Source organism: Diaphorina citri, unplaced genomic scaffold (assembly GCF_000475195.1).
Source record: "Diaphorina citri unplaced genomic scaffold, Diaci psyllid genome assembly version 1.1 scaffold305, whole genome shotgun sequence".
In the NCBI taxonomy this organism is placed as follows: Eukaryota; Metazoa; Arthropoda; class Insecta; order Hemiptera; family Psyllidae; genus Diaphorina; species Diaphorina citri.
The window spans coordinates 84893-101132 of NW_007377740.1; the positions used below are offsets into that span (position 1 = coordinate 84893).

Consider the following 16240-nt stretch of genomic DNA (forward strand, 5'->3'; position numbering starts at 1 on the left):
AAAAAAAAAAACAAAAAAAAAAAAAAAAAAAAAAAAAAATGGTCAAAATACCGCCAGCCGTTGCACCGATCTGAGTGAGGTACTCCTAACAAGTCACTTACTTGATGAAAATATAACATATGTACTTACTTTAGGTTCACTGTCCTCCTTTTCAGCGCTGTGGTAAATATCATCTGGAAAATAAAAAACAAGTTAATTTTCTTAGAATATGTAGTTGCCTTCCTTTTAGACCTGTTGGGAGACTGCAATGCAAATGAAAGCAAGTTTTATCACACGATTGAAAAAAATACACACATTACACACACTAGTGAATGAGGGGAAAAAAAGTATTCAAAACTCATTAAAATCTCTAGATAATGCTTTCGCTCACATGCGAATCTCCAGACTGCTGTGTAAAATTTAATGTCTAGGACAAACCAAATCACATATTCTTCCCTACAAGCGATTAGGGAGACTCAAAATCAATAATTCTCACAGACAAGGACAGTTTTTTAGTCAATATCGCATAACCTTGGTAAAAAAATCGATAGTTAATAATGATCTCGTAAAATATTGGAAAGAAATAAAATTAATAAATATTAATCTCGCAAACCATTAGAAAAATACGATATGTACAAACACTATTGGGGGGAGAACTCCAACTCGTAAAAAATATGAGTACAAATCAATAGGTTAATATGAAAATAATTATGAAAACATTGAAAACCATTGGGGAAAACTCAATTTTAAAAAGAGAATTTAGCTAAAAAAAACCTTTAGCTAGGTCCATTTAATATCACAAACATTAAGGACCAACGAAATCAAAAGCACACGTCTCTTACATGGATCATCCTCTTCATCTTCCTCAGGTGCCGGCGATCTGTACACAATTTTCCTCCAATCCTCCACGACCTTCTCTTCATCATCTCTCTCCTTACTATCATCATCAGCTTCTTTACTATTATCTTCATCTAAATCTCTATCATCTTCCAATTCTTTGTCATCATCCAATTCTTTATCAACTTCTCCACTGATGTCATCTTTGTCTACACTGTATCTGTGACGGTCCGTATATCTGTCATCATCATCCCTGCTCCTTCGTCTTCGTCCCCAGGCTCTGCATTATCCTCAGTTTCATGTTCCTGGTCTATTAGAGATTCTTCTGGTTCATCTTCATTGGTATCATCATCCTCTTGTTCACCACTCTCGTTAATATCCTGCAAATAAAAAATACATCCTTTGTACTTGGTTGAAGACCTGGTAACTTTGTGAAGGTCCATTCTATTGGTTGGTATGAAGAAAAAAAAAAATCCTGGTGTAAACATCACACGACTTCCCGTATTCTATTGAATTATAACGAAAGCCACAAAAAAAGGTCAAAATACCGCCAGCCGTTGCACCGATCTGAGTGGGGTACGTCTAACAAGTCACTTACTTGATGAAAATATAGCATATGTACTTACTTTAGGTTCACTGTCCTCCTTTTCAGCGCTGTGGTAAATATCATCTGGAAAATAAAATAAAAAAAAAAAACAAGTTAATTTTCTTAGAATATGTAGTTGCCTTCCTTTTCGACCTCTTGGGAGACTGCAAATGAAGTTTGAAAGGGAACGATAAAAAAAGAAAAGAAAATAGGAATTTCTTCAAAATTATGCATTTTAGACACAATATAACGCACGCCAGCACAAATAAAATAGTGTGAATGATAAAAAGAAAGTATTGTTTTCAAAACTCATTTAAATCTCTCCGTAATGCTTTCGCTTTATATGCAAATCTACAGAAAAGAAAAATTGATCAACCCCGTATCAGAGAGGCTGTGTAAAATTTAATGACAAACCATATCACTAGTATTCATTCTCACAAGCAATTAGAGAAACTCAATATCAAATTATCAACAACTATCCTGTCTCACAGACACGGAAAGTAAAAAAAAAAAAAAACAATCAATATCGAAAAACATTAGAAAAAATCGATAAATATCGACCTCGAAAAAGATTAACAGATCAAACTCGCAACACGTTAGAACAAAATTGTCACGTACCAAAACTATTGGGGAGATTGTCAAACTCACAAAAGCATGATGAAAAATCGATAGGTTAATATCAAAACCATTAGGGGAAAACTCCAAAAGAAATTTAGCTAAAACCATTGGGAGAAAACTCCAAAAGGAATTTAGCTAAAAATTATTAGGGAAAACTCCATATATCTAATAAATAAAAGGAATTTAGCTAAAACCATTAGGGAAAACTCCATCTAAAAAAAAGGAATTTCGCTAAAAACCATTAGGGGAAAACTCCATCAAAAGGAATTCAGCTAAAAACCATTAGCTAGGTCAACACAGACCAACGAAATCAAAAGCACACGTCTCTTACATGGACCATCCTCTTCATCTTCCTCAGGCGCCGGAGATCTGTACACAATCTTCCTCCAATCCTCCACGAACTTCTCTTCATCATCTCTCTCCTTACTATCATCATCAGTTTCTTTACTATTATCTTCATCTAAATCTCTATCATCTTCCAATTCTTTATCAACTTCTCCACTGATGTCATCTTTGTCTACACTGTATCTGTGACGGTCCGTATATCTGTCATCATCATCGTCATTGTCCTGTTGTGTTTCATCATCTTCATCATCATCGCCATCTTTTTCGTCATCTTCATCATCATCACGGTCTTTTTCATCATCGTCATTATCTGCATCAGTATCATCATCATTATCTCCTTCCGTGTCATCATTATCTTGACTATCATATCCTTCATCATCGTCATCGGCTTTCTCTTTGGTTGCCTCGATCATCTTCATCATCATCACGGTCTTTTTCATCATCGTCATTATCTGCATCAGTATCATCATCATCATTATCTCCTTCCGTGTCATCATTATCTTGACTATCATATCCTTCATCATCGTCATCGGCTTTCTCTTTGGTTGCCTCGAATGAACTGTTCTCGTAAAATGTTAGACCCCATTAGGCCTTCGGGAGCTCCGTAGGACCTCTTTCTCTGAGAAAATTCTAAAGTTCACTGAGCCATTAGTTCAAGTGCACGAAGAAAGGGATGGTTCTTTTTGGAGAGATATGAAGTAGGAACTCATTCCATTCAAATCAACTAATTTTGTGAGGAAAGTAGAAAAACATGGAAACATTAGTGGGGAAAGTAAAAAAAAGTAGGTATTTACATGAATGTCTTGTGATTTCTTTTGCGTAGTTCACACATGGGACATGTGTAGGTAATAGGAGGGACATGGGTAATGGGAACATGTGCAATGGGTATGTACTATGTATGTGTCACATTGGAATCATTGGATGCGTAGGTACCACAAAAACAAACATATTAAAATAAGTGTGGTTACTTGCGAAATTTTTATTTACTTTTTAATTTTCATGAGGCTTTTTTTTTTTTTTTTTTCCCGTCTATAAATTTCAGACCCCATTAGGCCTTCGGGAGCTCCGTAGGACCTCTTTCTCTGAGAAAATTCTAAAGTTCACTGAGCCATTAGTTCAAGTGCACGAAGAAAGGGATGGTTCTTTTTGGAAACATATGAAGTAGGAACTCATTCGATTCAAATCAACTAATTTTGTGAGGAAAGTAGAAAAACATGGAAACGTTAGTGGGGAAAGTAAAAAAAAAGTAGGTATTTACATGAATGTCTTGTGATTTCTTTTGCGTAGTTCACACATGGGACATGTGTACGTGTAGGTAATAAGAGGGACATGGGTAATGGGAACATGTGCAATGGGCAATGGGTATGTACAATGTATGTGTCACATTGGAATCATTGGATGCGTAGGTACCACAAATACAAACATATTAAAATAAGTGTGGTTACTTGCGAAGTTTTTATTTACTTTTTAATTTTCATTAGGCTTTATTTTTTGACCGTACTATAAATTATGTTTTGAGATCTAGGTATGAGAAAGTAGCTTCGCAATTTCCATGCAATGCGACCACTTTGTTGTATTTTTTTGATGAAATCCTATTTCGTGCTATTCCTGAGTTCTGATACGTGCTACTTCTAGTCGGAACATTCTCTTTGGTAAGAAAAATAGAAAGTACTAATCTCAATATACTAGTTTGTTTGACAAACTGTAGAATTCACTCGGAAAAAATGTCCCTGTAGGATCCGCAAAGTTCAAATTAGGCCCAAAATTTAATGAGGCAAATTCCTTTGTGTACTGAACATTTCTGCCAAATTTCATCAAAATAGGACAAGCCGTTGAAGATTTATGGTGAAACAAACCATCTAACACTGCAAATTAGCTTTTGTGTCCTTTGTCTGCGCCGAAAGAGGAATCCTTAAAAGGTGGATGAGATCTGAATGCCCGGCGAAAGCCGAAGTTAGTAAGATAGTCCAAAAACAAAGTTCCATTTCTCAAAGGAAATGAACAGACATCATTAAACGAGATATTTATATTTCGTGCTATTCCTGAGTTCTGATACGTGCTACTTCTAGTTGGAACATTCTCTTTGGTAAGAAAAATAGAAAGTACTAATCTCAATATTATACTTTTGTTTGACAAACTGTAGAATTCACTCGGAAAAAATGTCCCTGTAGGATCCGCTAAGTTCAAATTAGGCCCAAAATCTAATGAGGCAAATTCCTTTGTGTAGGTACTGAACATTTCTGCCAAATTTCATCAAAATAGGACAAGCCGTTGAAGATTTATGGTGAAACAAACCATCTAACACTGCAAATTAGTTCGCAATTTCCATGCAATGCAACCACTTTGTTGTATTTTTTTGATGAAATACCTACCATGTACGATTAGGTACCATAAAATTACGCATCCAATATGTTCAAAACCTAAGATTTGGGAGGGTTTTAAATTTTTTATTGGATATTGTGCAGAGTTAAAATTAAATGGAAAATTTCATTCAATTTAAATCGATCTTTTTCAAATAGTTATCAACAAGCAAAACAACAGCTGTAGAAATGAAACTGAAGCATACCGAAAGAGCACCAGGATATTTTCTGTCGCAATGCATCTTTTTCGTCAAAACTTCTTTGAGATTCAAAAGATCCTAGTGATAAAGGACAAAAAAAAAAGAGAAAAATGTAGATAATTGTTCAGAAGTCACGTCAAAAATTGGTCATTGACGTGGCTTCTGAACAATTACCAAAATGAGTAAAATGTAAGTTCTGAATAGGTATTACACTGAGTGACATTTGGCAGCCATCAGTGAGATTATGATCTGAGATAGATGAAGATGAAACCTATAGGTACCGAATTCAAGATAAGTACCTATTTAGTGGGGCTTTTCACCTGCTTGGGTATAATAAAAAAAATCTATTAGCAAAGCAACAATTTCGACCTATAAAAAACGTGAGCCCATGATACCCAAGTATTAGATCAAGATAGGTACACAACAGTTTTAATATTAATTTTAGAATTGATGAGTTTTTAAGACAGATAAAAAAAAAAAAAATCTTGTTTACAAGTCTGCAGGGTCAGATAATGAAGAACATGTGAATAAAAATGTTTGCTTGACACAAAGCACAAAGATTGAACAAAATATTTTTGGCACAGTATGACCTCCCTGGTGATCGTAGTAAAAGAAAATTATATAAATAGCTTGAAATCTGTTTTGTTGAAACCCGGCCAAATGGTTACCTAAAAATAATGCAAATTTTGTTGAATTTTCTCTCCTACTTACTTATTTCTTTAAACATGGAAATTATCAGAGCTGTATAAAACAGAGCACTACAATACAGGTAAAAGGTAATGTACTGCAATATGATGCAATGGCTTTAGGAAAAAATACCTGTGCTTGAGATTGGCTAAAACTTGGTTAACTAACATGAAACATGAAAAACTACTGCAATATGATGCAATGGCTTTAGGAAAAAATACCTGTGCTTGAGATTGGCTAAAACTTGGTTAACTAACATGAAACATGAAAAAAGAACCTACCTAAGTAAATGGGTAAAAAAAAACCTCAAATATACCAGGCTCATTTTTTTTTTATCTAGTAGGTATCTTTCCCAGGCTTCTCTGAGTACCTCTGAAAGAAATTGGAGTTTTAAACATTCTTGGAGTACTTGGAGACAAACTCTTCTTCAATGTGTAATGGTAATTATGGGTACCTAAAAATTATTGTTTTAGGCACACTTAAAAATATTATGTGCCTTTTTCTTTCTTCTCTGATCAGCTGGCTATCTCCTATCCTGTCTTCCTTCTCTCTTCGCTTTTGGGACGTAAGACCTTAAGGTGTGTCCAAGCATGGTCCGGCTGTCGATCGACGAGGTGCATCTATGTTGTCGACTGATCGATGGCCGGTCAACTATGTGTGGACACGCCTTTAGCAGTTACAGTTCCCCTCTACATTGAAGTTGAAATGAGGAACTTTTCTAACGAGATTCCTGTGTGCAGAGTCCAGTGTATAGGACTATTGCACCTACCTACCTCGGTGGTGTATAGTCAAGGCGCTCGCCTGGTAAACAGGAGGGCGTGGGTTCAATCCCAGCCGAGGTATGGAATTTTATCCTCAATATAATTTGAGAATAGTTTTAGTGTACCCATGGGTGAGATGTGGGGGTAATGTGTTTTTATCTAGTGTAAGAACTTGAGCCTCCCCCCCTAGAATAGCTTCTGGCTTAGGTATGTATTTAACTGGTCAGTGAATAAGAATGTATTACCTATTTTAGGTAAGTAAGTCAGTGAGTATAACATTCTAGTATGCAAGAGCTTTTTACCTACAATGATCTCATTTTTCTAATTTTTAATCCCTAGCATCAGTGAAATGCCATGTCTAATATACCTCCTTAAATAAGTAAGTATCTACATTTATCTACTAAAGTCACAGTAAACTTAAATAATAATAATAATAAATGCAGTTTCTTTGTGTTATTATATCACAATTTTGGTGCCGGGAATTGAACCCAGGTCTCCCACATGCAAGGCATATCTACTAAAGTCACAGTAAGTAAACTTAAATAATAATAATAAATGCAGTTTCTTTGTGTTATTATATCACAATTTTGGTGCCGGGAATTGAACCCAGGTCTCCCACATGCAAGGCAAGTGCAGTGACCACTACACCATGGGAGCTGACATCCGTATACTTAAATACTTATTTAAGGAGGTTTATACATTACTACTGAGAGGATGATACTCCCACACAATACTGAAATAAATAGCAATTTATTACAACAAGGTTGTAGCATATTAGAAATATACAATTTCTTCTGTTATGTTTTAAGTAGGTAAGTATGTACTAATATTTTGTGATGTTTCCTGAGTCTCTTCTAAACAGGAAACACTTAAAAATATACTGGAAAAAAGCTAGTTTTTTCTTCTATCACTTGTGTAATCTTAATCCAAAAAGGACAGGAATTACCTAAAAATAATGGACTGCTCGAAAGCAGTATAAATAAGCACTATTATTATTATGTATAATATATTACGCTAAATTTTAAGACTTGACTTGAACTCAAACCACCAACTTCCAGAAAAAAAACTTACCCCAATCACAGCTTGATGTAGGTAAGTCCTATGATCATCATTAGGGTTCGTCCAGTCTTTACTAGCTCCCAGAGCGAGGGCATGACACATTACCGGTAGATTATGTACAGTAGAGGCGCGGTACAGTAGTAACTCTGGACTTAGATCACTAAACTACACCATGGGAGCTGACATCCGTATACTTAAATACTTATTTAAAAGTAGGTTTATACATTACTACTGAGAGGATGATACTCCCACACAAAACTGAAATAAATGGCAATTTATTACAACAAGGTTGAAGCATGTTAGAAATACACAATTTCTTCTGTATGTTTTAAGTAGGTAAGTATGTACTAATATTTTGTGATGTTTCCTGAGTCTCTTCTAAACAGGAAACACTTGAAAATATCCTGGAAAAAAGCTAGTTTTTTCTTCTATCACTTGTGTAATCTTAATCCAAAAAGGACAGGAATTACCTAAAAATAATGGACTGCTCAAGGATGTGGTTATGTACTGGGTAAGGCTAGGCCTGAATATGTTTTTTTTCTGTTTTTATTTTATTATTTTTTTCTTTAACATAACAATCCTTTTCTTTTAACTATCCTTCTCCCTTTGACTTGGAGATGATAAAGACCTCCATTGTCACCATCAAACTTTTTTTTGGGGAACCTTAGAATTAGGATACATGATGTTGAGAAAACACTTTGTGACTTTGTGTCCAACTAATTTAAATACTTACCCTTCTTCTTAGCCCGCTGCTTATCCTTGTTCCTTTTCCTCGGCTGGACATCCCCCGACATTATGGACAAAACTATGTAAACTTCTAAACAGTGAAAGAAGCTAAGTAGACAGTTTCATTTCAAATGAGAGAAAAGTTCAAGTTACACAGCACAGTCTGAATAGATAACCAGAAAACAGGAAACTGAACTGATAAGGATAAAGGTACAATAATTGATGAAATGATAGACCGGTAAAATCTGACAGAACTACCGAGTATTGAGTGAGTAGGAGACAAAAAATAAAATTTAAGGGAAATTTTCGAAAGACGAGAGTACACTGTACAGTAGCAGAGTAGGAGTACTAGAGATAGGTACCTAATAAAAAATGTAAAAATTTCAAATCCAAAAATAAATTCGAGGCAATGACAATGTTGCCAAACCAATATTTATGCTCTTTAGCTCTTGACCTCATCTATGCCCTTTACAAAGACAACAATTTTACTATGGTCATGTTAGAGGACAAACGAAAAAAGATATGTGCAAATAGGTAGGTAATACTGTTACAACCAGGATTAGCGACAATCATAAGGCGGGATTGTGTGGTGTTATTAACTCGATCTAGAAACAGGATAAAACCGCGATAAAACACCCACCGGGTAATTCATTTGCCACAGAAAAAGATTAATAGTCCTTTAGATAAGAACGAAAATCTGTTTAACCATTGAACCTGTTTTAACCACGAACAAAAATTAAACAATATAGGTACCCCTTCTTGAGTAACGGCCCCCGAAGTAAAGGTTGTCACACTAGTGCGACCCTTACGCTGAGAGTGTCTGACAGACCTGAGTCTATCAGACGGTCTGACAGACCTGGGTTTATCAGACAGTCTGCGTGTGAGTGGCGGACTTTACATTCATCGGAAGTTGAAACTTACCCTGGATAGACCGAGTTAGACACCCAATCCTATTCGGTTAAATGGGAAAGTTATTTAAAAATACATCATCACGACATTGCTCGAATGGAGGGTAAAACCCTCGTCATTCGAGGGTCATTAAAATTTAGAGGGTTGCCAGCCTAGTTAGCTTGGTAGTTGGTAGCGCATCTGCCTTGTAAGCGCTAGGCCGCGGGTTCGATTCCCGCCCGGGGCGGATTTTTCCTGATAGGATAATGTTCGTTCTCAGAACGGATGGCTTTCTCCTATCCTGTCTTCCTTCTCTCTTCGATTTTGGGATGATAAAACATTAAGACCTTAGTAGTTACAGTTCAATAAAAAAAAATCGAGCATATTTTTGTGGTTAAATTTATGCTCTGTTCAAAGAGTCTTCTATGCTCTGACTGATAATGTGGCAACCCTGCTTTAAATTGATAAGTAGTTATAAATTTCTCCGCCTCACAAGAAGAGCGCTAGTGATGTAGGCTGTGTGCTGATCACAGTGCTGATTGCTGATCTGTTTTGTTTACATCTGATTTTTTTCTCGCTGTGGTTTGATTTTTTGTTGGTTGGTGGTGGTAGGTAAAAGTCCAAAATTTCACTTTTTGTTTCATTTTTGCCTGTTCTGCCGTCTTGTATGAGCTAGCAGCTAGTGGTTTTTGTGTCCTTTGTCTGCGCCGAAAGAGGAATCCTTAAAAGGTGGATGAGATCTGAATGCCCGGCGAAAGCCGAAGTATATAGGTAAATATGTAAGTCATAATTAGCAGATATGTTCAACACATGAAATGAACCAGTGGCGTAGCGTGGTCTAAATTTAAGTGTATAAATATGTAAGTCATAATTAGCAGATATGTTCAACACATGAAATGAACCAGTGGCGTAGCGTGGTCTAAATTCAAGTGTAGGGCGTGTTGGGCTCATGCACAGGTCTACCAAGTCCCATCACAGTACATGCCATTAATATTTATGGGCATTAGAGTGAACTTTTGAGTTGTATGGCCGCCATACATACACGCTACGCCACTGAAATGAACTGTTCTCGTAAAATGTTACGTAACCCCATTAGGCCTTCGGGAGCTCCGCAGGGCCCCTTTCTCTGAGAAAATTCTAAAGTTCACTGAGCCATTAGTTCAAGTGCACGAAGAAAGGGATGGTTCTTTTTGGAAAGATATGAAGTATAGGAACTCATTCTATTCAAATCAACTAATTTTGTGAGGAAAGTAGAAAAACATGGAAACATTAGTGGGGAAAGTAAAAAAAGTAGGTATTTACAAGAATGTCTTGTGATTTCTTTTGCGTAGTTCACACATGGGACATTGGGACATGTGTAGGTAATAAGAGGGACATGGGTAATGGGAACATGTGCAATGGGCAATGGGTATGTACTATGTATGTGTCACATTGGATGCTAGGTAGGTACCACAAAAACAACATATTAAAATAAGTGTGGTTACTTGCGAAGTTTTTATTTACTTTTTAATTTTCATTAGGTTTTTTTTTTAACCGTACTGTAAATTATGTTTTGAGATCTAGGTATGAGAAAGTAGCTTCGCAATTTCCATGCAATGCGACCACTTTGTTGTATTTTTTTGATGAAATACCTACCATGTACGATTACCATAAAATTACGCATCCAATATGTTCAAAACCTAAGATTTGGGAGGGTTTTTATTGGATATTGTGCAGAGTTAAAATTAAATGGAAAGTTTCATTCAATTTAAATGTTGCCTCGGTGGTGTAGATATACTTGTTGATGAACCCCGTAAAGACTCCCTCTTCATCCACTTCTTCTTCTTCAGGAGTCGGTTGGATATATCTCCGAATGAAACCACTGAAGATTCCTGCCTCGTCGTCTGCCTCGGTTTCTTCACTGGCATGGGCATCATCAGCTTCGTGTTCTTCATTTTCTTCTTCGTTCTCTTCATTTTCATCTTCATGCTCTTCATTTTCATCATCATGCTCTTCATTTTCCTCATGTTCTTCATCTTCACCGCTATGGTCCCCGTGTGTTTCGTCTAAATCGTGATCTTCATCTTCGTCTTCATGTTCATCTAAGAGGTTGGAATCATTCAACGAATGGAAGTGAATTTCAAGTTTTTTTTTTACAAATGGAGTCGTCCAAATAAAAGCAAATCAATTTAATGTCGTATTAAGAATGTTTGGAGTTTGGACCACATTTCAAGATTACAGTGAAACGGGTTGGATTGAGCAATGTTTGATTGGTCAATGGTAACCCAAAGTTTAAAGCTTAACCAATCATACACTTATGTATTTTATTATGTATACACAAATTTAAATCGATCTTTTTCAAATAGTTATCAACAAGCAAAACAACAGCTGTAGAAATGAAACTGAAGGACTGAAGCATACCGAAAGAGCACCAGGATATTTTCTGTCGCAATGCATCTTTTTCGTCGAAACTTCTTTGAGATTCAAAAGATCCTAGTGATAAAGGACAAAAAAAGAGAAAAATGTAGATAATTGTTCAGAAGTCACGTCAAAAATTGGTCATTGACGTGGCTTCTGAACAATTACTTACCGAAATGAGTAAAATAATGTAAGTTCTGAATAGGTATTACACTGAGTGACTTTTGGCAGCCATCAGTGAGATTATAATCTGAGATAGATGAAGATGAAACCTATAGGTACCGAATTCAAGATAAGTACCTATTTAGTGGGGCTTTTCACCTGCTTAGGAATAAAAAAAAAAAAAATCTATTAGCAAAGCAACAATTTCGACCTATAAAAACGTGAGCCCATGATATCCAAGTATTAGATCAAGATAGGTACACAACAGTTTTAATATTAATTTTAGAATTGATGAGTTTTTAAGACAGATAAAAAAAAAAAAAATAATTAGGTCACAACTTAAAAACTTGAGCTTGCTTCATTTGTTAAAAAATAGTTTACTTTAGACATGATTAAAAAGTAAACATCAAGAAAACACTGCAATTCAATGCTCTTTTTTTTTGGTGTTTTTCAGAACTACACAAATTAGAGGCTAGTAATAATCAAAAAACACATGGTCCTTGGTCTGCTGAAATAAATTCTGATGAAGTTTACATTTGAGGTGGCCATATTCCAAAAGTCAGACCAAATACCTTCAACCTTCATATGTGACTAGCTTTAACATTTATGTCATTGTGATAATTAATGTTTCAGGTTTGTTTGATTGAAATATTGACAGTTTAAAAATGGCAAGAGGTCAGCAGAAACTCCAATCTCAAGCTAAAGCTCAAGAAAAGCAAGCAAAGGCAAAGAAGCAGCAAGGACACAGTAAATTAGGTCACAACTTAAAAACTTGAGCTTGCTTCATTTGTTAAAAAAAATAGTTTACTTTAGACATGATTAAAAAGTAAACATCAAGAAAACACTGCAATTCAATGCTCTTTTTTTGGTGTTTTTCAGTACTACACAAATTAGAGGCTAGTAATAATCAAAAAAACACATAGTCCTTGGTCTGCTGAAATAAATTCTGATGAAGTTTACATTTGAGGTGGCCTTGTTCCAAAAGTCAGACCAAATACCTTCATATGTGACTAGTTTTAACATTTGTGTCATTTTGATAAATGTTTCAGGTTTGTTTGATTGAAATATTGACAGTTGAAAAATGGCAAGAGGTCAGCAGAAACTCCAATCTCAAGCTAAAGCTCAAGAAAAGCAAGCAAAGGCGAAGTTTTAACATTTGTGTCATTGTGATAATTAATGTTTCAGGTTTGTTTGAAATATTGACAGTTGAAAAATGGCAAGAGGTCAGCAGAAACTCCAATCTCAAGCTAAAGCTCAAGAAAAGCAAGCAAAGGCGAAGAAGCAGCAAGGACACAGTCTGCTTGACCAGAAAAAGGCTGCTCAGAAAGCCCTAGTTCATGCATGTGTGGTGTGCAAAGTAAGTTAACTTGGCATCGTTTTATATAGCAAATTCAGTATTTGATCCAATTTCTAATTCAGTTTTAATGGTTGTGTATAATAGAGCCATCAAAAACTTTGCAATGCTGGTTAAACATAAAAATTTATCAAAGTTACATTTGTATTTGCAGCAGTTATTTCTGGAGTAGTTACTCTTATTCTTTTGGCAGTTGAGGTACCTAATTAATTTATTTTTCCCTCTTGTTTTTTCAGGCTCAAATGCCGGATCCAAAAACCTACAAACAACATTTTGAAAACAAGCATCCCAAAAACGACCTACCTGAAGACCTGAAAGATGTGCAAGCATGACAAACCATCCAAAACATCTTACATTTTTCATCTTTCTTTCCTCTTCTATGTCTTATGTATCATTGATCCTTCCTCAATCCTTAATTTAATTTCAAGTCTCTGTGTATGTAAATATGTGTGAATGGGGCACATTTGACATCTGTTGAATTATGTATATGGGTTTTTATAGATCCAAAAACCTACAAACAACATTTTGAAAACAAGCATCCCAAAAACGACTTACCTGAAGATCTGAAAGATGTGCAAGCATGACAAACCATCAAAACATCTTACATTTTTTATCTTTCTTTCCTCTTCTATGTCTTATGTATCATTGATCCTTCCTCAATCCTTCTCTTAATTTAATTTCAAGTCTCTGTGTATGTAAATATGTGTGAATGGGGCACATTTGACATCTGTTGAATTATGTATATGGGTTTTTATTTTTTACTTTAAAACACAATTACTTCCCACCTGCATTTTTTATCATTTTTACTATTATACACCCCAGTTTTGTATTATTTTCTAAACTATGCCTATCAAGCTATCAATAAAACATACATTCAATGCTGGTTGTAGATGAAGAAAGGAATTTTATTTGAACAGATTTTCAATTTTGTCACACATACAACATCAAACTAGTCTAATAAAATTGTAACTTTGAAAATTAGAATGGTCTCAGAGATATGGAAAAAATCAAATCATGGAGGTGATTGTTTATGATAGAAAGTAAAATCAAGATGGTCAGAGCTTTACAATATCAGGGTATGAACACAGCAGTCAATCAGCCACTGGGAAGTAGGTTGTATGATAATGTGCAATTGTGCATAACCAGCTTACTATGAATCCTGCAGCTGCTATGACCACTTTGTTCATAATCTTTAGATGAGCTCCCATGGAAAACTGAAGTTTCATCAACCAAAAAACTATTTGCCAAAAAAGTTGAGCAAGCTGTAAGACATACTGTGTTAACAGATTAAAAGCCAACTTGCAATATGTGTTAACAGATTTTCAATTTTGTCACACATACAACATCAAACTATTCTAATAAAATTGTAACTTGGAAAATTAGAATGGTCTCAGAGATATGGAAAAAATCAAATCATGGAGGTGATTGCTTATGATAGAAAGTAAAATCAAGATGGTCAGAGCTTTACAATAAAAAATATTGTCATACAACCTACTTCCCAGTGGCTGATTGACACAGCAGTCAATCAGCCACTGGGAAGTAGGTTGTATGATAATGTGCATAACCAGCTTACTATGAATCCTGCAGCTGCTATGACCACTTTGTTCATAATCTTTAGATAAGCTCCCGTGGAAAACTGATCAACCAAAAAACTATTTGCCAAAAAAGTTGAGCAAGCTGTAAGACATACTGTGTTAACAGATTAAAAGCCAACTTGCAATATGTGTTGGACGAAATTTTCTTGGTCCAGCTAACTTTGACAAATTTTATTGTCAACAGTTTTAGTTCAGTGTACCTGGATAAGAATCAATATTCCCTGGTGTACACTATACATGTACAGACACGTGTGTGGGGACATTTTGAAAGTGGGTAGCACAAACTGAGTTTTATCAAACTATTCTTGATCAAGAGAGAAGAATCTCATTCAAGATTAAAAAATAAAATGGAAATCTGATAAAAATATTAAACAGAAAATCTACATGGGATGGCTTTTCAATAACGAAAGTGGGTAGCACAAACTGAGTTTTATCAAACTATTCTTGATCAAGAGGGAAGAATCTCATTCAAGATTAAAAAATAAAATGGAAATCTGATAAAAATATTAAACAGAAAATCTACATGGGATGGCTTTTCAATAACTTTGTATTTACAATTAAATTATAAATTAAATATCTACAGTTCTTTTCACGTTTACTCTAATAAAACAAATCTCTTACTTAACTTAGTATTAGTATCCATAGTCATTATCATTACCTACTAATTATATTGTTAGTAGAACAAGAAGGAAGAAATATGACAACAGACTTTAAAGTCTAGGACTACAGTTGTTTATGTTGAAATCAGTTTTGAGCTCTTAAAATATGCTAGGAGTTTGCATATGTCATAATCATAAGACATCATTCATTCATTTCAACATAAAACTGCAGACTTAGTGGTAAATTCTTTGAATTTATAGTACACTTTACAAGAGTAAACTGTCTAGTCTTTATTGCAGTAATTATGAAAACAATTACTAGTTATAAAAACAATTACTAGGCTGCGGTCACATTAGATAAGACGTAAGGCAGCCCTGTTGTGTACCTCATGTCCTGATGACTTTTTCTCACCCAGATCTCTATCCACACAGTCTTTCCACCTTTTCTTCAGTCTCCCTCGCCCTTTTCTCCCCCTCACTTCCATTCTCTCAACTCTTGTCCCTATGTAGCTCTCATCTCTACTTTGAACATGTCCATACCTCTGCACTCTCCTCTCCTGGATCTTCCTTGACACTTCCGTTACTTTTATCCTATTCCTTATAACTTCATTCCTGATCCTGTCCAACCTAGTAACTCCACTTCAACATTCTCATTTCTGCGAGTTCCAATCTCTTCTCATGTACCTTTTTCACCCGCGTCGAACCTCAGCCAGCAAATAGGAAGTTACTTGCCTAGGACTACAGTTGTTTATGTTGAAATCAGTTTTGAGCTCTTAAAATATGCTAGGAGTTTGTATACGTCATAATCATAAGACATCATCCATTCATTTCAACATAAAACTGCAGACCTAGTGGTAAATTCTTGGAATTTATAGTACACTTTACAAGCGTAAACTGTCTAGTCTTTATTGCAGTAATTATGAAAACAATTACTAGGCTGCGGTCACATTAGATATAAGACGTAAGGCAGCCCTGTTGTGTACCTCATGTCCTGATGACTTTTTCTCACCCAGGTCTCTATCCACACAATCTTTCCACCTTTTCTTCAGTCTCCCGCGCCCTTGTCTCCCCCTCACTTCCATTCTCT

At 35.4% G+C, this 16240-nt stretch overlaps 2 protein-coding genes and 1 long non-coding RNA gene across 6 annotated transcripts in view; 2 read left to right on the plus strand and 1 right to left on the minus strand.

Annotated features, from left to right (window-relative positions):
* LOC108252154 (aspartyl/asparaginyl beta-hydroxylase-like) overlaps positions 1–11144 on the minus strand; it is a 32189-nt gene extending 21045 nt beyond the window's left edge. The window contains exons 1-4 of the mRNA XM_017443270.2: positions 10805–11144; positions 2352–2914; positions 1443–1486; positions 1069–1196 (exon numbers count right to left, since the gene is read on the minus strand). Of these exons, the coding sequence (XP_017298759.2) occupies positions 1069–1196; positions 1443–1486; positions 2352–2914; positions 10805–11061 (992 nt within the window). The 5' untranslated portion in view covers positions 11062–11144. The remainder of the gene's footprint in view (positions 1–1068; positions 1197–1442; positions 1487–2351; positions 2915–10804) is intronic.
* LOC103507313 (zinc finger protein 706-like) lies at positions 3945–13419 on the plus strand. 4 transcript variants are annotated; one of them, XM_008471776.2, is made up of 4 exons: positions 3947–4017; positions 12655–12746; positions 12879–12962; positions 13196–13419. In XM_008471776.2, the coding sequence occupies exons 2-4, from the start codon at positions 12687–12689 to the stop codon at positions 13289–13291; spliced, it is 240 nt and encodes a 79-aa protein (XP_008469998.1). In that variant the 5' UTR covers positions 3947–4017; positions 12655–12686; the 3' UTR covers positions 13292–13419. The 4 variants fall into 4 exon arrangements, with proteins under 4 accessions (XP_008469994.1, XP_008469998.1, XP_008469999.1 ...); XM_008471777.2 differs by lacking the exon at positions 3947–4017 and adding an exon at positions 4238–4451; XM_008471772.3 differs by lacking the exon at positions 12655–12746 and having other exon boundaries at positions 3945–4017; positions 12791–12962.
* A 45-nt stretch (positions 13420–13464) lies between these two features.
* Positions 13465–14908, plus strand: LOC113466636. Its single transcript, XR_003390978.1, has 2 exons — positions 13465–14072; positions 14503–14908. It is a non-coding gene; the product is annotated as an uncharacterized LOC113466636 (long non-coding RNA).
* The last annotated feature ends 1332 nt before the right edge of the window (positions 14909–16240 follow it).

What these genes read in the sequence shown, in the direction of transcription:
- LOC103507313 (XM_008471772.3), top strand. Translation starts at nt 12,819, where the DNA reads ATGGCAAGAGGTCAGCAGAAACTCCAATCTCAAGCTAAAGCTCAAGAA. An exon ending in ATGCATGTGTGGTGTGCAAA is followed by an intron (nt 12,963 to 13,195) that starts GTAAGTTAACTT and finishes TTGTTTTTTCAG; the next exon opens with GCTCAAATGCCGGATCCAAA.